Genomic DNA, 23,879 nt, shown 5'->3' on the forward strand with positions numbered 1-23,879 from the left:
TTCCTGGCTATGGTGCAGTAGCCTCGAGCCCTGACCGCAAAGATGTGCATACTGTGATGTGTGCACGTCTGCGCTGCACAGGAACAGCATGCTGTGCAGCTCTCGTCATCAACTTCACCACACCACTCTCCTTCCTGTTTGCATCCAATCTCTGTTGCTCCCCCGAACCTCTTCACCAGAGTGGAGTAGCTGTCCAGTGGTACTCCACTCAGGCCGACCTCTCCACATTCCTGCCATTGAAATTCCTCCCTTTCTCTCCCTATGAAATGAAATGTTTTGTACAGCAGACCATTTTTTTTAATGCAGCAATTCGTAACACACTTTTAATTGAGCACTAGCTTGTTCATTTGAACACCCAAGCTTTCTTCACACAAGCGGGAAATTGACACAGAGGACAACTCAAAGCCTACGAATGGTGTAACAGCTTCTATTCCATTGCAGTTCCTATCGGCCTTGTGGCCATTATGAAAAGCACACTGACAGCAGAAGCTTTGACTGACTTTTTATCGCATCTTTCACCTAATAACAAAACAGTCACTTCGTGAAATACAGTACCTGGTTGAGGTAATAGTAGAATGTGGGGTCCCTACGCAGCGACAGCTTCTCGAGGAGCGCGTCCTCAGCACCTGCGATGAGCTGGTAGAAGATGTGGAAGTTGCGCTCGCCTGAACCCTGCTGTACCACGCGAGATTTCTCCAGCAGGTAGTTGAGGATGTGACCGCCCACGGGGGCACCCTGTGTGGTGATAGCACACAGGATATATGCATCACCAGCTGACAGCATCACTGTGCTGTCACTTACATATGAGGCAACTAACTCATATAAGTTATAACCAAATCAGGTAGTCACACATAGATGGAAAAAAAAAACACCCATTGAGTTCTGTGAAAATTCTCAGGGTGGAGAAGCTCTAGAAGCAACTGCTCATTGTCATTAAAACAGGCAATGTGTATGCATCCTTTTACATGTGGAGCTCTATAGCTTACTGGTCACACGTGTGAAATGCAACTCTACAGCTTAACATTTTATGCCTTTGCTGCCTAATTGCTCATAGGGGCATCTGCCTGCCAACCTCCAGAACAAAAAAAAAGGATAAATAAAGACAGAATCATGCTCTTTGCAGTCTTGAGTCATTTCCTGTGGTTGGCAGTTAACGTTAACTTGTTTTCATTTGCTCTGCTTTTCTTACTGCTCGTACAGAAGTTCAATCTTCACTATGTTGTTGGCAGTACACGCAGTCTTGGTCCTGCATTAATTCCCTTATAGCTTCAAATTGTGACGACATGTCCCTCTGCCCTGCCTTCATTTATACCATTTCTTAAGTTATTTAAGGAATTAAAATTGTCTCCCTTACTTGAAATTTCACAATTCAAATCTTCATATTTTCAATTTTCTTGTACTTTCCTTTTTCCAAATCTTGCCTGTTTATCTTGTCCCATTTATTCATGAATACCACTCAAAGCTGGCGGAACTGTCGTTAACTACAATATGAAACTGACTTTCCTCGAAGAGATTTTGCACAAAGCCCATTTATATTCACAAGGCTCAAGGTGCGTTTTTCCAGGTTGCAAGTGACAGTGATGTAGGCTTGAAGCTATGAAAAAAAAAGTGAGCTCACCAAGTAGTCAAACTCGATGTCCATGTATTTGCCAAATCGGCTGGAATTGTCATTCCGGTTTGTCTTGGCATTGCCGAAAGCCTGCAAGAGATGTTCATAATGCTTGTGTCAAGTAATTTTTTTTCCTCCTTTTAGTTCTCTCAAACGACAGTGCCTGGACGTCGAACGCTGTGCGAGTATTTATTTTTATTTATTTATTGAGTACCTGCATCGCCTTGGAAGGCATTACAGCAGGGGGGTGCATACATATCCACATCAATTGACTCATTTAAACACACAAAGCGCGATAAAACTTTTCATTACATTGTATACCAACAATATTTGACGGGAGAGCATTCCACTCCCTCGTGGTTCTATAAAAAAATTCATAACGCAAGGTGTCACCTTTAAAAGGAATTTCATGGAGTTTCAAGGCGCAATTCACTTTCGTTTCGCAACAAAAACAGACTGACAAACAAAAGAAGTAATCATCAATCTCAAAAAAAAAAAATGGCAATGTTCAGCAAGCGTGTTTTGCCGCAAACCACATGTGCTAACGGAGAAGTCAGCTTCCTTCTCGTCAACACTGTTCTTGATTAGCTCTGATTATCGAAGCCAAACAATATGGCTGCAAAAGTCATTTAGTTTTCCTGAGAATTAATTTAAAGATTGATTGCATTCCCGACTCATGACTTTCTACTGGCCACCCTACGTTTGTAACGTCAGAGACTACACCGCCACTGTCGCTGAAATCGCCGCTGTCTAGATCGGAAAATATCTAAAAGCTCCCTGTGTCGTCAGGAGACAGCCTCGCTTCGCCTATTTGTCGTTAGCGTCACGTGTACTGCGTGTTTGCATTATGGTAGTGCAGGATCTGACGTCATCGACTCATCGTGACGTCCCACGAAAAAAAAAAATATTGAAGAATTTCTAAGCAAAGTGAACCACCCTACCGGTGACAGGATTATCAATTTCATCTTTTTTTTCGGTTTTTTTTTCTTACCCTCTCTTTTTTTTGCCATGTGTTTGTTTACTGCTGCTGCTGTCACGAGAAGGATTAAGGACTAGTCAAGTTGCTCTTTTGTAACTTTTTTCCTTATATCCTCCATAAACTTGCATATTTATGGAAATAAATTCATTCATTCATTCATTCATCTGAACGTGACAATACCCTAGCATGGTTAAAAAAGAAACGCCGGAGTTGCCCTTTAAGGCGTCAACTCTCTACGGCATGGAAAAGTGAATTAACTGTAAGAAATTTCTATTTCGTCACCAATTACACTGAAGCCAAGAACGAGTACGTTATACTTTTCTAAAGAACATTCGTTCAGTTTAGTTCTTTAAGGGAAAAAAAAGGAAAAAAATATTTTTTTCAGCGGAGACCGCGTAAATCGGTTTCCGCCGCAGTGCTCAGGTGCTAGCGGCGAAGCATCATTACTGAGGGATTGGTATAGGAAAGAGACCGACCATCAAGAGCTGTGAAAGCAGGAAAAAAACAGAAGAAAAATAAACGGCATGGATCATACAAGGTTACGAACAGCGATTACGGGGGAAAATACTGGAAGCCGAGAGTCGGCGGGGTAGTCAATCGTCACCTCGAGCACGGGGTTGGACTGCAGCAGCTTGTCCTTGACGCGTTCGACGGCGTCCGAGTGGTGGCTGGCGGCGGCCACGTAGTGCAGCACCTTCTTGGAGGCCTCGGTCTTGCCTGCGCCGCTCTCGCCCGAGATGAGGATGCACTGGTCGCGGCACTCCTCGTGCATGCTCGTGTAGGCGGCGTCGGATATGGCGAACCTGCACGACGACGGGGAGGAGGGCGGTGGTGTTGTGTGGGGCGTTCCGCGGGTGCTTTGCTGCTTCCGCGCTCCTGGCTGATTGATTGATTGATTGAGTGAGTGAGTGAGTGAGTGAGTGAGTGAGTGAGTGAGTGAGTGAGTGAGTGAGTGAGTGAGTGAGTGAGTGAGTGAGTGAGTGAGTGAGTGAGTGAGTGAGTGAGTGAGTGAGTGAGTGAGTGAGTGAGTGAGTGAGTGAGTGAGTGAGTGAGTGAGTGAGTGAGTGAGTGAGTGAGTGATACCTTCTCTTGCTAGGATAGTTGGCGTATTACGTTGACTTTTTGTTTCCCCCGCCACACAACCCGACAATTATTTGACTCTTTTGTCTTTTTACATCTACGATACCTTCTTGTGTGGTTCAAAAAGAAAAGCATGGAGATCGGCCGACTGATTTGTTGGAATGAATGGTCGGATTAATGAAGTTGTTCCTCTATTAGATCAAGTCATCGACTGGCTTACTGGCTGCTTAGCTCTTCGATGTATTGAATCAATCAATCGATCTATTGAACATATCAGTCATTCAACCAACCAACCAATCGATTCACTAATCGATTTTAATGCCTCATAACTGCGGGCACAACTGCTTTTAACACCGACGTGGTGTTTAAAAGAAGTTTCGAAACACGTGAGCTTAAATGTGTTTTTTTTTTCTTGTTTTTTTTATGCACAGTACTGCGAAACGTGAGGCGCGGGACTGCGTGCAGGCCACTGCAATCTAGCGCTGCGGATTTCTATTGCTCATCACGACGAGGAAGTTACATCACTCGCGTTTCTTTTTACCCTTGCGCCACGTAGCTGCAGCCGCACTGAATGAATTAATGATTTATTCGTTCCACTCATTTAGGAAATGGAGCCCAAACAGAAAAGTTACAAAAATAAAAACAAAGGTAGCTTGCAGCTTGAGGTCATAAACAATAATCTCAGCACATCGCTGGCAAGATAACACTAATCAAACGAGACACACAGGATCACATATTTTTTTCTCTGACGGAATACAACACACGTTGGCGCTCTGGCAACGAAAGGCAAGGCCGGAACATTTTGAAATTGCTACGCAATATTCACAGTGATCAAACCTGGACGCCAACGGCACAACGAGGGCCATACCGACATTGTACCCAAACGTGTTTAATGTGCACAGCAGTTACCGTGTGACGAACTATACGTGCTGTATAGGCAATTTTTGCTGCGGTAGAATCGTCGCGATTTTCACGAATCCTCTTTACCGTGCACTACCAGCACGACACTAATCAGACAACATCGCACTGTTCCAAGCACTAAACGTGAGATTCGACAAAAAAAGAAAAGTTGTGTACGGCCAATTAGCAGGTCCCTGCACAAGCATAAGGTCGCACATCCGCTGTTTGAGCGCACGGAGCATTGAACGATTTTATTACGCGGTTCTCGGGATTCGCATGTCGTAAAACTAAATCGCACCCATAGGGACATTCTATGTCTAACTCGCACCGGCCTTTTTTTATTGGAGAGGTTTAGGTTAGGGGACCCAAGCGGCTTGCGTACGCAAGAACTAGGGGCGACAGTACTGCGCATGCGTAGACTCTGACGTAGGCGCCTGCGCATGCGCAGTGCCGTGGCCCCAAGCCGCTTGCGTCCCCTAGCCTAAAACTCCCTATTGGCATCGTCCAAAAGCTTTCAAGAGCGAATTTTACATTACGCCGTAGAATTGACAACGGTGCCTCACATCGACGGACTGCATGCTGCTGCCTCTCGACGAAAGCGACCACGTGTCAGCCATTACCGCGTCGCCGCGTCACCGCATTCTGAACTGCGTCAAGGACGTGCGGATGCCCGCGAACGGCAGAAAATAGACCCTGCGGCAGCGCACATGCGGTGGTCTCGAACGCTGTTGACTTGTTTTCGACTTCCGCCCGCAAAGCTTCCGCCAGATGTCAAGCGCTCTTTTTTCTCGATTCCTTGTTCTTTTTTTTATTCCTTTTCGCGTGCGTACGCATGAGAGAAAGCTTGTGTGCGTGTGTGCGTGAGAGAGAGAGAGAGCAACAACGCAATAATAAAAAAAAAGAGGCCGCACAGGCATCAACGCGCTGTTCCAAAATGCGACGCGTACATGCATTAACGAGACACTAAAGAGCAACTGTAAATCCGTCGAGACTGGCTTATGGCATACCTTTTCAGAACTCTATTTCTGCGCATTTTATAAGAGCATGCTAAATACTCTAATCATGAAAAACGGAGGCAGAAATTATTATTATTATTATTATTATTATTATTATTATTATTATTATTATTATTATTATTATTATTATTATTATTAGTGTGTGTGTGTGTGTGTTTGGTGAGTGTGTTTGTGTGTGTGTGCGTGCATGCGTGTGCGTGTTTAAGTTACACGCAGATAGAGCAGTGCCGTGCGCTAAGGGTGACGTCGCCACTTGCAAAGTACTTCCTTTACTCATTTTTCACTTTAGCTCGCAATACGCTACTTATTTATCGATTAACAAACTTCTTGACGTCGCGGTCACGGGGGAAGTTGTAGTGCGGAAACTTCGAGGCGGCGTCGTGAATAGTTCTTCGGTCTTTCTTTCTTTCTTTCTTTCTTTCTTTCTTTCTTTCTTTCTTTCTTTCTTTCTTTCTTTCTTTCTTTCTTTCTTTCTTTTTTCTGGCTCACAATGCTCTCCTCTCCTGGTAAGAACGACCTTCACACTGTTACAATGCGACCACTACGATCACCGTCGCCAGCTACGACGACTGGATCCACCCGGTTTGCGACTCGGCCCTTTGCAACGCTGTACTGCAGTCGCCGGTAGTCTTAATACACCGATGAAACCGGACTGATCCGTCGCTCTTTAACTTTCCCCTCCCCTCAGTGACCCAATTATGCCGAAATGCAATCTATAATAAAGTCTTAGCTCTCTCTCTCTCTCTCTCTCTCTCGATCGCTATTGCAGAAAACTAATACATACAACCTAATTTATTATTAGTGTTTAGTTTCCCTTTAAGCTACAGCGGCACAGATCATCGGGTCAGGGTATACTTTTGATCGACATAGGCAATAAACTTCCGAACGAATCAGCCCGTCCACTTTAAGTACAGTAGCCTACACTTACGGCACGCGACCCAGTTTATGCTATATCACTACCGTACCTCTTCGGCCTTCCCTATATGCAGTGCCTGGGCGTTTCGAGGCACGTAATTGCAGCGAATGAGGCTGCGCGTAACGGCGGCGCGACAGACATCTCGAGAGATGTGCGATAACGGGGAGCTTTCTCCGACTGACCTATAGACCGCTGCGTTCACCACCAGCTCACGCTGCAGGAATCTCGCCGCCTTTATTGTATACTTTTGCTTCGCACATTTCGCCCACTGATTAAACAAAAAAAAAAGCGAACTGGCAATGCCTTTGCATCGCATCGTGTCGATAACTACGTTCGCGGGACACACCGACAGTGGAAACGGCACAGACATGTAGGTACAGTAAGAACCGGGTACGTATAGAAATAGTTAAACGGCAGCTATGCACGAACATCAAACAGCGTTGTGGACAGCCTACGTAGCTAGCTGTTCGCTAGTTCCTTTTTTCCAAAGTGCACAGCGGAATGGAACAGGCTGCCCGAAGAGCAAGCACGCTGCCAAAATGAAGAGTTGTTGATATCCGTGCTGTAACCTCTTCTGCTGTAACGCCCAAGGGCAATGAGGGCTCAGTCCTTCTTCATTGAAGAAAGAAAGAAGAAAAGAACTTCTGAGCCGAACTCGCGAAGCGAGTCGTTAGTTCTTTGTGTTTTGTAATTACTAGCCTTATGTTACACGTATATATGACCGTCAGCTGCTCTATTTGTGTAGTGACAAGGACAAAATGCTGGGTGAAAGGGTGTAGAATCGTGATATTAAAGAAGCACGAGCGTATGAAAAAAAAACGAGAAAATGTAACGACAAAATTCTTTGGGATTTGTGACGTCACACTGATGCAACGGCGGTGAGGTTTCGGCGAGAAATAAGGAAAAGGAAAGTTCCACCTTCATTTTGTTCAGTAATAATCAACCTAGCTTCTATCGCCAAAATTTGACATTTTAATGTTGTGTAATTATCCATGCGAAAGCCTGAAGTGGCTTGTTGCAATGGCTCATACCCGAATAAAGCGGCGTCTAGTCGAGTGGTGCAAAAAATATCATCATCAGGAAGGGCTCATACCCCCGTAAGCAAGCGAAGATGCAAGGGTTGAATACGAATGAAGAAACGATAGGAAGAAAGAACGAAGGGGAAAGAAAGAAAGAGAGAACGAAAGATATGAAGGCGAAAGAAGCTTTAGGTAGTGCATTAGGAGCTCGCATGTGTCGTTGAGGAGGTCGACCTACAACGCCTTACGTTTACTTCGCACTGCGGCGGCTAGTTATGCCTGACCCCCCTGATCGTATAACTTAATGCATTACCACGTATGCCGCAGGCTTTCGCCTTCACGTGTTACAGGAGCGTAACATGCTTTCGAACGTTTTTCACTTCTCCTAATAACACACTGAATTAGATCTGATGACATTCCAGTGCTTTGTTTTAGTTGTTGTCCTCTGATATAACTCTTTATTTATTCCTCTGTGTTCCCCTCACGCAATGCTCCTTCGGAAGCGCTGTGATGTACTGTAAATGAAAAAAATCAATTGAAAAAAGAAGAAAATTTTTGAAAATACAGTAGTCGAAAGAATATTTAACCTGGCAAAACTGATTCAGTGTTGCTCTTCGTAGCGTGCGTCCATTTTAAGCTTTTCAGTCCTCCAGAGTCCACCTGAATACGAGAGGCATCATTCAAGTTGGTTCAGCACTGACCTTATGAACGCTAAAAATAAAAGATCATTTGACTACTGCGGTACCGATTTGAACAAAGACTGAACCGGAAGTCTCAATCACCGGCGGTTCTGCACCAGAGGCGGTACCCTATAACTTTAAACCCCCCCCCCCCCACACACACACACACACAAAGAAGGCGTGTCAGGGCGACGTGACTCACACGTGCGGAGGCAGTTCGTAGAAGTTTGCATTCCGGTAGAGGTTGACGTAGTCGTCGCTGTAGATGTCGACGCGCCGGTACGGGTTCACCGAGACCAGCACGGGCCCGATGTAGGTCTGCGGTGAGAGAGAGTGAGTGCGGTGAGGTGAGATAGAGTGCGCATGCGCAGATAGGGCGATTCAGCTAGGCGACGCGAAGCAACATAGGGTGCCTCAATATAGAGTTTTAGCTTAGGAGACGCAAGCGGCCTGCGTACGCAGGAACTAGGAGCGACGGTACTGCGCATGACTCAGACGTAGGGGTCTGCGCATGCGCAGGATCGTGGTCCGTAGTCATTGCGTACGCAAGCCGCTTGCGTCCCCTAAGCCAAAGCTTTCTAATGTCCTGCTCCCCCGCCAATCCGGAGCGGGGAAGGAGGTGCGCGCATTGAGGCACCTTATGGAGCAACAGGTGCCACCGATATGGTCGCATTTGCGAGTCAAGCTGCCGTTGCGTTGTGCGAACAACATTCACGCCTGGCAAAGTTGGAACGCATACGACAATCGCCGTAAGAAAGCAATAATGGGAAAACTGGACCTGTAGAACGCCCTCCGTCACGAGACACGTTAACTTTTTTTTAAACTTTAAAACGGTTCTTTCACTTTCGTTTAAGCGCCGCTGGCAGTGAGCCTTCGGAGATTGTTTACCGCATTTCACCACTTCAACCGAACTGACACAATGTCGGGATATACGTCGCTCACACTGAATAAAATACACCGTCGCTTAAACAAAGAATAAGGGAAATAGGTAACGTTGTCCATGTGGAAAAGTAGGACGAAAGCCAGACCAACCTAGGCCTAGAACAACAAGCCCTATGCATGAACGGCTAGTTGTTGGGCACCGATTGTGTGGGGCTTGAAGACTCCCATTGTGTGTGAAATTTTCTACCCCCCCCCTCCTTTTTTTTATCTTAATAATTCTCACAAAGCTTTAGCCACGGCTGTCATAGACGTGGGCGGCAGTTTTCGTTTAAGCAGGACCCAAACTATTTTGCAGCCTCTTATCCCCTGACGAGGAGAGTGGACGAGGTGAGGCGGAAAAGAAGGGGGGGGGGGGGACTACCCTTCTGCCTCACCTCGTCCACTTTTGTTTTCGCGCGCTTACATCAGGGGCTTTTCGCAGACCTAAGAACAGACGTGAAAGGCAACCGCAGATTATAAGAGTTATTATTTTTTTCAATAATACCTTATCGCACAAGTGCAGTTTTGTACTATAAGCTATTCTGAAAAGTGTGTTTTGCCTCCTTGTAGCACAAACAAAGACACTTTAAAGAGTTGCATCTTGCTAGAACTAGATAACAAGCTCCACAAAAGACTTGCATTGTGCTTTTCAAGGCACCACTAGGCATTACGAGCTCAGGATGATAAGAGACACGAATAATCTGAGCAAAGGTACTAGCGTCTTCCCATCTTATCCTTACGTATTTAAACTAAATGGGGTAGTCAACCGGTTGACCTCCCAACCTTTCATTTATCATTTGCTATCTCTCTCTTTCTCTCTCTCTCTCTAAACTAAATGGCTGCATTCTTTCAAGTCCAATGCTGAGCCATCGAAGCACAGATGGCAGACGGCGAAATCCCGCGCTCGACAAAAGAAAATTGCAACAATCGTGGAAGGCGCTCACGGGATACATGGAACTAATGAACGACTGCGCACCCGATCGTGTAGTGTAGGACGAGGGTGCTGGGGGCATGGCCTCTCCGATACCTCCGCCCCCCCCTCCTCACCCCCCTTCCGTTGTACGCGTGCCTGTGACGACTCGTCATAAATGGATCCGCATGTGCTCCCGCCGCGCGCGTCCTTTGTAGTAAACAGTGCCACCCCCTCCCCCCCCCAAAGAAAAAAAAAAGAACAGCGCGCTCTCCTTGCGCGTGACTCACGTAGATGAGGTCCTCGGTGAAGCGCTTCCGGAGGTTCTCCACGAAGGCCTGCTCGCTCTCGAAGTCCTCGAGCAGCACGAAGTCCTGCACCCCGACCCGGTCGCGGGAGTGCAGGGCGTTCTCCATCGCCTGCGTTCGACAGAGAGAGATGCGCTCGGTGTGAGGAGGGTATGCATGCTCACGAGCGCGGAACAACAACAACAACAACAACAACAACAACAACAACAACAACAACAACAACAACAACAACAACAACAACAATAATAATAATAATAATAATAATAATAATAATAATAATATAGATAAGTCCTCACGATAGGCCATCGCTACCCGCTCTCCCCCCTTACTATACTATATACCCATACTCTACGCGCGCTCGCGGAGGCTAGAAATTGCCTGTCACTCCGTTAACGTCCTCTCCCAGCGATTTCCAGCTAACCAGGTATCGAGTAAACCATACCCACTTCGTCGGCTTTACCCTCTGCTGAGCTCGACGTTATTCACAGCCGGCGCCCACCCAGCGTGCACACAACCAGCGCATTCCGCGAGGTACAAGGAAACCGTATAATTTCAACCAGTATGTTAAAATGCGTTCGTGCTGGTGATGTAAATTTTAATGACATGTTAGCCGAGCAAGAGGCTTGACGTGCTACCGCAGGTTCAATATATAACGAGAAATCAAAGAACCAGAGAAAAGGGGCAGAGAACGCACACATACACTAGCACGAAAACTCGAAAGGACCAGTTATTTATATACAGCAACGCCCTGCCCCCCCCCCCCCCCCCGAGTCCGACGGCTCCACGGAAACGCGTGCAGGCGTCCTTATCTAATATGCATCTAACCACCCGGTGCCAGTGACGGCCGCCTCCCTTCGCTTGGCACCCGTTCGAATCGGTTAGTCTAGAGGACCCCCTTGTTGCCCGTTCTGCGCATAACCTGCAAAACCACGCTTCTGCCTCTTAATTTGAACCGGAATATGAGACAACGCTGTTTGATTTCCTACACATGTCGCCATCACCCTATATCTCGTAGCGTTATTCCGGTAATTATTCCTTTCATCGGCCGTGGCGTGGTCCATATATGTACAATCAAACTCGACGACATACGCGGACAAAAAAAAAAAAAAAACGTCAGTGGCGATTTAACGGTAAATGTTGGAGAAATTCGTTAGCATTGCGTCGTAGCTCTTTTGAGTCCCGGATGCTTAAACCGCGTTCACCACATTGCAAAATGATGTTCAGGCCCTCACTCGTCAACACGTCACTGACGGTGGTCATGCTCCGGATCACCGCCAGTTGCACATGTATACACATATACATGCATATACACGCTCTTATAAGCTCTCCCGTTTGCCCTCTGCCTCTACCACGTGACCGGCTTCGCACACTTCACACTCGTACACTTTCTTGCACTTTGACACTCCTAATGCTAACGCGTTAAAAAAAGAAGACAACGAAAACAATGTCTCAAAACTGGAATGACGCACCTGGGGAGAGCTGCGCAAATTCCGTTAAGCAGGGGCCCTATAACGTAAAACTATTCCAATATGTTTCTATTCCAATTTCCTGACGTCAAATTTGCGTAACCACCGACGCAAGCACCGGGCGGTCACCCATAGGGTTGTCTGAACAGACCAATCAAACGCTCTCCTCGTTCATAGGACGTCCCTTTTGTTTAATTGAAAAACGAATAACATTGCCTACACTGAGTGGCTTGTTGTATCTAATTGGCTCAGAAGAAGCGAGGAGAACGCTCAAGTGGAGAGGGATTCGATGGGGCCGAACCACTGCACTGAAAACCGATAACCGGATGAAGAGGGTGGTGCTGGCGTCTGCGATTGGTCGGCTTTCCCTTACCTAGCTTGTGGTGGCTGGTCGAAAATCGCGGCGCCATGCAACGGAAGCTTAAGAATGACGCTAAAATTGACCCTCAGCAAAGAAGAGTTGGCAGAATGAGGTAGTAAACGTGCCGAAAGTGCTTGAAAACGTTACACGGTCACGCAAGAAGTTTTATTATACGCAAATACACCCATGCTCTTCGGCAGGTACGAGTAGCCAGCGTCTCAGCGATCGGCTGCAGCTATGTTTTATTCCTTTCGGAACGGGGCAGCCTGCGGCTATTCCGAAAAAAATTCAGTTTTGTTCGGCATATTAATGCATCTTTATCGCGTACACGTCACTTTGACGCGGTGAGTTCGTGCGGTTTTGTGACGTCGCGTGACAGGCAGGTGAAGTGGGTGCAGCCCGAAAACTTTTCACCAATAGCCGAGGGCCAATGGCGAAAAGGGGTCGAATCAGAAATAACTGTTTTTCTTTTTTCTGTCAAATCATGCATAATCAGTGTGCACACATCATATCATATGAGGAGGTATTGCGGTTGTTGTAACGTCGCGTGACAGACAGGTGAAGTGGAGGGTGGTCGAAAAAAGTTTTTGACCAATCGCGGAGGGCTGATAGCAGAATTGGAATAGAAAATTTTGGAATAGTTTTACGTTATAGCGCCCCAGATCGCTATACCAAAGAAACGCTACTCGGAGACGACGGCACGATTTGCCTGGTCCATTCGTGCCGCTTTGTTCACACACGTATGCGTGTACACGGGTAAAACGAGGGCTGCTACGAACGTCGTCGGACCGGTTTCTGACAGTGATACATGCGGTGAAACAACTAGTTGTCACGTAAACGCACACGCCCCTGTGCCAACGACTCGGAACTACACGCGCGTGCCCGCTGGCGTAAAAATAGGCATTACGTCCGAGCGCGAGGAAGTTACCGCGCCCGCTTCGTCACATATCGCGTATATGCGGTCGAGTCCCCGGTCCACGCGAACAGTACGGACACGTGGCCCAGCTTGTGAGTTGGCGACTCTGACACACAGCGGCGTGTAATATACCCATTTGCGAATGGGCCGTGAAAATTCGTCACTGTATATAAGTTGGTTTAAAAGGGGCAAGCAGACCAACAAGCAAACATGTGAGGTGGCGAATGCTCGATTACGTAAAAGGGTGAGGCATAGCTAAGTACAATAAAGTTGTTTCCATAGCGAAGTAGCGCCACAACAACATAGGTTCCAGTAAGTGGAACGTATTTCAGGTGGAAACTATACGTGGAACGGTATGCCCTCGAGTGTCAGCTCTTCCTTCGGCAGATGTTCTCGCTTCTGCTATTATAGTGCAATGCGTAGGTTCCATCTAAGCAAGTCTAACATTCTTTCAAATATATGTTCCACTTAGTGGAACTTGCATATGTGAAACGAGGGGAGTAGCACAGTAGTAATAGTAACGATGATTTAAGCCCGGCGATCGAGGCCGGCATTTTCTCCGCGAACTTGAACGGCTCTTGCGAGGCGTTTCTTCTGTAGATCCTCAAGAAGAGTTTCCCTTTCAATACAAAAGCTTCGGCTCGGGTGCAACTGCAGAAAGTGTTCGATGCCATTCATTCATTCACTCGTCAATAACGGCCGAGTTTAACTGCTTTATGTCATAGCCCGGGCGAAAGAAACAACCGCTGATCACGCGGAAACGGTGGCACACATAGGCCGATCTTTTCCTTGTCGCGTATATTTTATAACGTTCTGTTTGCCTGTCTATGTTTCCGTTCGAAACCGCACGGCCGTGTTGGTTATGGGCGGCCGTGGCTTCATGCCGCCCAGCGCGATCGAGGTCGCGGCTTCGTTCCCAGACCGCGGTGGCCGCATTCCTATGGCAGCGGAATCCCCCAAACGCCTGCGTATACTGGGATTTGTACTTTACGAAAGACCAGATGTTATGTGACTATAGCGTGTATCTTATTTTGCTTTTCCTCGTCTGTCACAGCTAAAGGCTAGTCAACGCTAACGACTAGTCAACATTTAACTTCCGTGAATTGTCCAGTAGCTTTATGCGGTCGTGATTAACGAAAATCGACTCCCTCAGTTCCCCCTTCTCTCTCTCGTCCACACACACACACACACACACACACACACACACACACACACACACACACACACACACACAATATACATACATACATATATATATATATATATATATATATATATATATATATATATATATATATATATATATATATATATATATCAACGTGCGAAGTATGCATATGCATAAGTGCGAAGTATGGCGTACGGCTACTCGGATTCTTCGTGAAAACAGGTTCAAAAGTTGGTTATTTTTCTCCGCAGCCTCCCTCTCTCCATTCCTCTTTGTTTGTTTCTTTATTGTATCTTTCTTTCGTTCTTTCTCTTTCTTTTCTACACGGCTGTGTGTAATCCCCCGAGAAGCATTATTTACTCAGGCAGAAAATTGGTGGAACAGTGAAGGAGGGGGGGGCGGGGGTCTTTTAATGAATGGAAGGTTGCCCTCGCAACCACTTGCGAACGACCGTTGACTTTGCAAGAAGAAAAATGGCGGAGGCGGTAGCATTGAGTGAACGGTCACGGTTTAGGCATGGGTCGTTTGCCTACATACACTGACAACTCCGGTGGTGCGACCCGCAAATAGCGGCGCTTTGCCGCCGTTCCCAATTGTCCCGCACTTGAGGCCGGAAAGCACAGAAGAAGAGAGAGAGAGACAGTCCTTGACACGAAAACGAGTTTTGCGGTACAAGAGCGAACCCAAGACGCCCGACGGGCGGGTGGGCCTCGATTAACCATTAACGCGCGCCGGACCGTGCAACCGTAACGCTGCAGCCACTGTTTACACGCACAAAATAGAGCGATCAAGGCTATATGGCACGGTGCGCTACCAGGCTGCGCTATATAGTCCTCTGGTTTCTTTGAAGACGTCGTTAACCCTTTCTCTCTTTGCAGGGGTTCTTCTGTTTCGCAAAGGTCGTTGGGACCGTTCGCACGATTTAGTCACGCCCGAGCGCACTCTGGGAAAGCCGAATGCGCCGAGAAATAATGCTGTATAGTTCCGCCTCGAGGACTTGTACGTATATAACGTAACACGCGACACTCGCGCTGGTATAATCTCTCCTCAATTCCCTTCCCCACGCATGCAGAGTAGCACGTCGGCGATGTCTGTACGCCGGCTAAAATCTCTGCCTTTCATTAAAGGGCTACCCTCTCTCTCTATCTCTCTTTCTCTCTCTTTCTCTCACTCTCTCTCTCTCGCCCGGCGTTGTGCGATGGTTGCGTATGAACGGCCTTTATTTATTTTTTGCCTGATTCACCGATCGGTTCGTGCAGTGAATAGCGGGCGGACTTGGAATTTAACGGTCCGCGGTGAAAACGCCTGGAGACCGCGATAGAGACCTTGGCTCGTTGTTGCTCCTGTATATACGGACGTCCATATATCACTTAACCAGCGATATGGCTGGCAGATAAGGGCCTTAAACGTTTCATCTGCGCACATTCGTCCACTAATGCGCGGTTTCGCTATCGTAATGCGCGATCCGAGCGCGAGAGAGTCGGGGTGTAGGGAGGAAGTAGCGCGCGCAGTTTATACGAAACAATTCTGAAGGAGCCATCAAGTTCTTAGGTCTGAGATAACATAGATACACGTTATTAATGATCACGAGCGCACACAGAGATCGAGCATTTTTCTTTTTCGTCTTCTTAATCTCGAGCACGTGTTGCAAAATCCAACCGTCCCATGGCCGGACATTTTAAACCTCGTTCCGGGCTTTTGGTGTACACTACAGGTTACTGCGGAAATTCGATGAAAGTTGCCATGGCTTCAATGTCCTGGTAAAATTTAAGCGCAAATGGGTAGTTCTCCAAGGCACTGGGGCTGCCGCGTCGGGGTTTGTAAACTTTATATGTTTCAAAGTTATTCGGTCTATACTGCAGTTCATGTAGACTTCTGAACGGGCCACATTTTGAAATAAGTGAGTGAGTGAGTGAGTTGGGGAGATGGAGTCGAAGCCTGGATCACGTGGGGAGTCATCGCTGCGTCGATGCGTCTCCGTCACCTCTCGCCTGACGGTGCAGCGGCGCCGGCATAGCGATGGCGGGATTGCACGGAAAGTACCCTCGTATGTAGTGCGTTTTATCACCAAACCTCGGTTTTCAGGACTGATCGCACTCACTCGGCGTATCGGCCTCATTCTCTACGCCAGTCGGCTGCCGCGTGTATGCCCCAGACTGCACGCAGCGATATACGAAAAGCTCAGCGTCTCACACCGACCTGCTCCTCGCCCGTGTGTACGTACAATATATCACGAGCGCTGTGCCCTGGATTCCGCTTTCCATTCAACGTTCTCTTATGCTTGCCACTCTCGCCCGCTGCGTGCTCTCGGCTGTATGCATGTCCGTCAATAAGTGCGGTGTGCGGGCGCATATGGAATACACGTGTTATCTGCTGACGGTATGCGCTCGAAGCCTTCGGCGCTGAAGCATGCGACTTTAAGATGAAGGTTCATATATAGCGAACAACGTCTGTATAGAGAGGTATATTTCGGCGAACGCTGAAATTGGTGTGTGTGTGTGTGTGTGTGTGTGTGTGTGTGTGTGTGTGTGTGTGTGTGTGTGTGTGTGTGTGTGTGTTTGTGTATGCGTGCGTGCGCGTGCGTGTGTGTGTGTGTGTGTACGTGCGTGCGTGCGTGCGTTTGAGAGAGAGAGAGAGAGAGATGAAATACAGGCGCGATGCCATACACGTGCACCATCAATAAGCGAGAAGTCCGGTTCGTCCCAGGCTCCACTTTTGCAGCAGAAACAACCTCTCCTCGGATACAGGCGCACATGCGAATCGCCAGAGACGTTCGCCCGCGTTTCACAGACGATAAAGCTGCCGAACGGCATACATTTCCGCCATCTCTTTTATGGAGGCAAAAGCTCGGTATTACGCCCGTTTATAGACGGAGCATCTAAACGGCTCGCGTGGATTCTTTCGGCGCATCGCCTTCTTTTTTTTTCCCGAGAGATAAATCTCCGCTCGCGTTTTTGCGCGTCTATACACCAGAACACCGTGAATTCAAAGGGCGCCGCCATATTGATGAGCGCCGGTCGCGCCATCTATCCCAAGCGCCGCGAAGTAGCAGGCCTGGGCTGCCACGCCGGGAGATGCGACCCGGCGCGAAAGCGAAACTTGGGCTTTTTAGCTGGGCGGAAGGCGTGTTTCGCGTTTTTTCTAACCTGTCATTTTCGCTGTCTGGATTCAATCAAACTTCAAGACCTCATGCAAGTCCGCAATGGCCACACTGAGTGGTGTGCAGACTGCAGAAGCGAATACATCGGGTAGGTACGCTATTACGTTTGTACAAACCGCGCGCTATATGCTAGAACACGTGTGAGCTTTTTGGCACGTAACCTGTGAAGGAATTTACAGCACTGTGGTGGTGCCATATACTATTAAAGCACGCAGAACACTGTCATCTGCACTTTCAGTTTGGTCTTGTCATGGTCTCTACTGGGTTGGCCGCGTTTGGCAACCAACTGGCGAGGTCGTTTGACTGCCTGGTTAGCAGACGCCTGCCCTTCACCACCTGCAAATTGAAAACAAAATAGATGTTATAGTAAGAAGGGCTGTAGTTCTTTCCCATGCCATCACTATTGCGAAGATATAAAGTCCTCTCAAAGTGAAAGAGAAAATACACCAGGCCAATTGTATCGTGCAACCACTTAAGAGTACAACATTCAGAACAAAAGCCTACAGCACTCGAACAAGCAGCATATGATGCTAAACCTGCACTCATTGGAAAATGAGGTACTACAGTAGCTATAATGTTCAACTACATGTGCAGTCAAAGCCCGTATAACAGGGCGAGCATGACAGATGCAGGTGTTGTACAGTTGCACAAATTATGACAGGGCACGTAAAATTACCATCCCTACTTAAAGCTGCATCATCAGGACCTCTTTGGTACAAGACAACAACCGCACCTGCATTCCAAGAAATTAGCCCCACCAACTGCAGCTACCTGGTACCAGACCTGTTTCGCTTGTGCGAGGCCATCGGATTGTTGGCGCTCCCTTAGAAAAGAAAACAGCAAAAAAAAACTAGTGAGAACGATCAAAATTTTGTTACAAAATACAAGAATAATTAAGCACCTTATTTTCCTCGCCATATGAACGGAAATATTTTGCGCTTTGCCCCGCATAACAGCCCGCACGCAGTTTAGAGCTCAGGAGGCTCAAATGAATTCGTTACGAATGACACCTGCAACACCAGCTCGTAAAGGTAGGTGCGCTGCAAGAACACCTTCGGCGACGAGTAGTTGTCGTTTACGTTTTTGTGGACGCATGCTACGTGATAAGCAGACTTCGGTTTACTTTCATTAGCAACAACGCTCACCAGCAAGGCCTACAACTTGTCGTTCACGCTTAATGGTCATTCCGTGCACCAGCTGCAAGTATCGCTAACCGCAAACTCAACTGTTCCGCTTAACCGTCGGGAGCTCTGCCTGAATGAAAACACGAAAAGGCTTGCCTTTTTGTTATAGCCAAGGCGAAGCACCGGCGCGGGATTCTGCTCTAGTGGCTTGTTGCCCAGAAAGTGCTCGGAGCAAACCTGCGTGTTACACGTATTACGTTTGTAGGGCGCAAACTTGAACGTGGCACCAAAATATACACAGATCGAATACTCACTCGTGCATTTTCACTGGGTTGGTAGTTCTTCCTATTCACTGCAGCTATCCACCGGTGGCGCAGCTTGGCATTCTTCGTTGCGGATGGAAGTCGGCGCAGGATGAAAGCACCGCACCGGCACGATTCCCTACGAGTGTGGTGCTCTTCGCAAACAGCGCTAAGCAACCTGCTCCTTTTCCGCTGGTTGTTTTGGCATCCAAACACGCCCAGAATGATGCCCAGATGACTTCTTCTGCTTTGGATCCGTGTGAACGGGCACATTTCCGCACTTTGGAGCCCTAGAGCTGGCGCTTGCCATGCCTACTGGTCGCCGGCGAAAACACTTTGGCAGCCCAGTACAAAACGGCGCCGGTCGACCGGGCAACCCGGGTGCGAGAGTATGCGTTCGGTTAGTCTGGGTGCGAGACTAGCGTGTTCTGGTCTATAGAAAGTCGCGTCACGAGGGCAGTTTATTTAACGACCTACTTTCTCACGCGCATACTGACCGCGATAACGCTTAATGTATATAGCACAAAACTCGCCATGAAACGATGCTTCTCGCGGCTTCCTATTAAAAAGAAAAAAAAAACCTACGAACACAAAGACACACACACATGCGCGTTCACGCAAGCACGTAGAAAGAATCGCAAGAAACGAGGACTTTTTTTTTTTTTCTTGCACATCTGGCTGACCACAGCCGGCGTCCAGTGGCGCTCGCAATTCCTATTCACCGTGCGCGATGGCTCTGGGTCCGCTGCTCGGCTTCCCTGCCGTGCAGTAATGTATCGCGCGGAAAGCACAGACCCGGGGAGTCAAGCGAGACTCACTTCCCTTCGAGGTGCGATAATCCTGCCTCGATTTTATTTTATTTTTTTTATTTTTCTTGCAAGGTGCATTGCGCGCGCGTGCGTGTGTATCCATATGAATGTACTGCACTAGGTTTAACGAACTCCATACGGCGCAGTGAACTCCGCGGCTCCCGTCAGCCAATGAGCGTGTAACGAGAACGGGTTACATATGTTTCGGAGAAAGATACACAGGGCACGCCTTATACCTTTCGACGTTAATCCGCCCGCGGTATCCTTCCTTCCGTTCAACCAGCGTAGCGCGGAGGATTAGCGGCGGATTAATGGCCGAGCCTTCTCCCTGGACATCGCTCCTGACTGGCCAAAGCAACTCGCAGCTTTCTCCGTACTGCACACAACTCGTGAGACGCAGTACAGGGCGCGCGCGCGCGGCGCGTCTGACAGGTGCGGTGCGGTGTGGGCGTCGTGGCGCGTGTGTGTGGCCTGCAATATATACCTCGCACTGCGCCACGCCAGGCCGCACGCTGTCAGCAACAAATCAGCGAATGTAGGCCGCGAAACACACGAGCCGGCGTATAGGTTGCGAGAAACGGAATACGCAGCCAAAAAAGACCCACTAGTCCACAACGTCGTGCACGGATTGTATTAAGAACACGCTCCGGCCAGCTCCAACAGCGCGCGGTGTGAACACACACGTCGTCGGCTTATTGTGGCACTTGGAAGCCCGCTTCTCACTTCCCCTTTTTTTTTTAATTCGGTATGTTTTCAAAGCAAATAATAATGCAGATAGTGAGATGTCCGAAACACATCTCGTTTAAGCCTCAAACGTCACGCTACAGTTGGTGACTATACTAACTAATTTTCACCAACCATATAGGGTTCTTCATGACGCGTAACTAAACCCACACGCGCGCGAGCGCTCTTGCAATCCGATCCCGTCGGAATGCGGACACGGCGGCCGCGGGAGTCGATACCGGCCGTGACCTCACGCTCAGCAGCAGTACACGCCACGGCGACTAAAAGCACCCACGCAGGTGAACGCTGCAAGTCCTATACGGCTACACATCTGTTTATACTATATATACATGCGAACTCCAGTAATGTATACGACGAGGGGAGAAGGTCAGACCACGAGGTTTTCTTAGGCGCGTTACCGAAAGCAGAACCATCAACGTCAAAGCGCGCGAGGCCATTGAGGTTACGTAAAAAAAAAAACAAGAAAGAAAGAAAGAAAGAAAGAGTAAAGGAAGTGTTTTCGAGTTTCGTGCGCCGTTTTACGGCAGCAAACAAGCGATGCGAGCTGCTTCACGCTGTCAGGCGCGCCGGAAACGACGACGCTACATGTCTGTTGCATCGGGGAGCGAACCGCAGGCCCACGCAACTGCGTCGTTTGTGGCACGTCTTCGCCGGTGCCCGCTAAAACCGTGCAGCGCGAAACGGTCCGAGAGAAGGAAAGGAGCGATCAACCGCACGAAGCGCATTTCCGACGCACTTATACGGCGCCCAGCGCGTCAAAGCGCCCGATATCGCACCACGGGGGGAAAATAAAACACCGGGGAACGTGGGAGATGGAAATTCAAGACGACGAGCAAAACGAGAACGAGGTAAGAAGCGGGGAGCCAACGTTTCGACAGGTAGAGAGACTCGTCGCGTTGAAGAAAAGACACAAGTTCGCTTGCCGAAACGTTTGGCTCCCGCTTCTTACCCTATTCTCGTTTCGCTCGTCGTATATCACATCGCGCGATATGGCCACGCATCTCCGCCGTTCACACTCCTCCACAGAAATCCCATAGCGTCTTTTTCTTATTTATTTATTTTTACTGAAATAAAGCTTATTTCCACCTCCTCCTCCTCCTTTATGGTTCTTTACTAGCCCCCATAGCCGTGCGCTGGGCAACAACGGCACTTAAAACAACGCAGTACAAGCGAGTCGTAGACGAAAACTTCACTGCGCCTTCGTAAAGCAAGCATCGACGTAGAAACGACAAGCTCTAGTTTGCGGAACGAAATTTGGCAGTCAATTTCTGCGCTACCACGTTTGCCATGCACAATGGACATACGAGGGGAAGAAGACGCGAAAAAAAAATCAAGAGCAAAAGACAAGCACAACTGAAACACGTGGGGTCAGTCCTGAGGCAGTTTTTTGTGTCCGTGTCTCTTCCAAGCTGTTTCCCCTTGAACGCTTCGCAACAACCTGTCCGAACTTGACTTTATTCTAAGCGGCACGTCCTAGCGCCTCTGTAATACACTCCATGCCGTAGCACGTTTACAGTAGTGTCTACCGCTTGATTTCACTCGGAAATATACGTGAGAACCAGCACAGCTGATAGTAAATAAGGCGCAAGTTGGAGAGAAAAGGATGCAAGAAAGAAAGAAAGGAAGAAAGAAAGAGAGAAACAAAGAGAACAAGCTCGTCTTTATCGGCAATATGAAAATACATTTTAATTATCTGCACATAACGCGTTTTCAATCGATCAATCATTCGTTGACGGATGCTGGTCCCGCACCTTGCACATCACTGCACAGTACAGTTTAAGCGAGACAGCGTACGTATGGAGCCTCGGTTTCTTTTAACCGTGGAAGCACCAACAGCCGGGAGATGGTTGGGTGCCCAGACGGGTATAAGGTGCGCAAAAAAAAAGAAAGAAAGAAGGAAAGAGAAAGGGAAAGAGAAAAGGAAGAAGACAGAAACGAAACCAAAGAGCTTGGGAGGCGGCCAAGGAGGCCACGTGCGAGTTCCTTTATCATCTAGCAAACAGGGCTTCCTTCCGGCACTACTGACTGGGGTAGAATACCAGCGGGCCGCCGTAACATACACTAAACATATGCACTCGCTCTATGTTCGGCAGCTGCCGCGCCACCAGTTTCACCAATTAAAGAAAGCGAGCTGTTGCGGGGAGGCGCGCGCGCACACATCTATCTATCTATCTATCTATCTATCTATCTATCTATCTATCTATCTATCTATCTATCTATCTATCTATCTATCTATCTATCTATCTATCTATCTGGAAGACAGACAGACAGACAGACAGACAGACAGACAGACAGACAGACAGACAGACAGACAGACAGATAGATAGATAGATAGATAGATAGATAGATAGATAGATAGATAGATAGATAGATAGATAGATAGATAGATAGATAGATAGATAGATAGATAGATAGATAGATAGATAGATAGATAGATAGATAGATAGATAGATAGATAGATAGATAGATAGATAGATAGATAGACAGACAGACAGACAGACAGACAGACAGACAGATAGACAGATAGATAGATAGATAGATAGATAGATAGATAGATAGATAGATAGATAGATAGATAGATAGATAGATAGATAGATAGATAGATAGATATCTCTCAATCGTCGCCCAATACGCTCCAAACAAGTGTTGCACCGACATAAAGAAGCACCATAACGCAAAAGTAATGGACCTCCAGCCCCGCCAATCGTTTGCTCCACACCGCAAATACGACCCACGCTACGCGTGTGCGTGTCAAATAAGGGGGAGCAGCCGCCCGCGCAACTATTGGCCTCGAGCTCCACCACTGGAAAAGCTGGCGCCACCGTCGGCGTGACGTGCTAGGAGGGATCACGTGGACATAGCGGCCGCGTCGGCTGCTTCGGGCGCGCCGAAGCGAGCTGAAAACGAGTTTAAATTCCCTCGTATACGCTGCGGTTTTCATTTAGTGGAGAAATTTTCCCGCTTCGAGTGTCTCCTTTACAACGCTTGAAAGCACTACAATAGGTAGCGGCTCCCTTTGAAGGCGCGCAACATGGTAGGCTACTGCTCGGTGCCGCAGGGCCGGACGCACGTAACGGAGGCCGGTGTCGGCCTTATTCACACGTAGCCGCAGGACAAGAAGCTCTGTGAAGCTTGGCTCGCGAAACATAAAACCGGCAGTCATCGGCTACAACTCGGGTATTGGCCTCGAGCTCCACCACTGGAAAAGCTGGCGCCACCGTCGGCGTGACGTGCTAGGAGGGATCACGTGGGCATAGCGGCCGCGTCGGCTGCTTCGGGCGCGCCGAAGCGAGTTGAAAACGAGTTTAAATTCCCTCGTACGCTGCGGTTTTCACTTAGTGGCGAAATTTTCCCGCTTCGAGTGTCTCCTTTACAACGCTTGAAAGCACTACAATAGGTAGTGGCTGCCTTTGAAGGCGCGCAACATGGTAGGCTACTGCTCGGTGCCGCAGGGCCGGACGCACGTAACGGAGGCTGGTGTCGGCCTTATT

At 48.1% G+C, this 23,879-nt stretch overlaps 1 protein-coding gene and 1 long non-coding RNA gene across 4 annotated transcripts in view; both read right to left on the bottom strand.

The window, feature by feature from the left end:
- Myo61F (Myosin 61F) overlaps positions 1-23,879 on the bottom strand; it is a 189,604-nt gene that overhangs the window by 21,153 nt on the left and 144,572 nt on the right. For all 3 annotated transcript variants that reach the window (XM_070534263.1, XM_070534262.1, XM_070534261.1), the window contains exons 2-6: positions 10,321-10,449; positions 8,402-8,517; positions 3,193-3,391; positions 1,619-1,699; positions 556-735 (exon numbers count right to left, since the gene is read on the bottom strand). In XM_070534263.1, the coding sequence (XP_070390364.1) occupies positions 556-735; positions 1,619-1,699; positions 3,193-3,391; positions 8,402-8,517; positions 10,321-10,449 (705 nt within the window). The remainder of the gene's footprint in view (positions 1-555; positions 736-1,618; positions 1,700-3,192; positions 3,392-8,401; positions 8,518-10,320; positions 10,450-23,879) is intronic.
- Positions 16,874-19,389, bottom strand: LOC139055591 (uncharacterized). Its single transcript, XR_011511875.1, has 3 exons — positions 18,848-19,389; positions 18,690-18,770; positions 16,874-17,745 (listed from the first exon to the last, which is right to left on the bottom strand). It is a non-coding gene; the product is annotated as an uncharacterized lncRNA (long non-coding RNA).

Source organism: Dermacentor albipictus, chromosome 2 (genome assembly GCF_038994185.2).
Source record: "Dermacentor albipictus isolate Rhodes 1998 colony chromosome 2, USDA_Dalb.pri_finalv2, whole genome shotgun sequence".
Lineage (NCBI taxonomy): Eukaryota > Metazoa > Arthropoda > Arachnida > Ixodida > Ixodidae > Dermacentor > Dermacentor albipictus.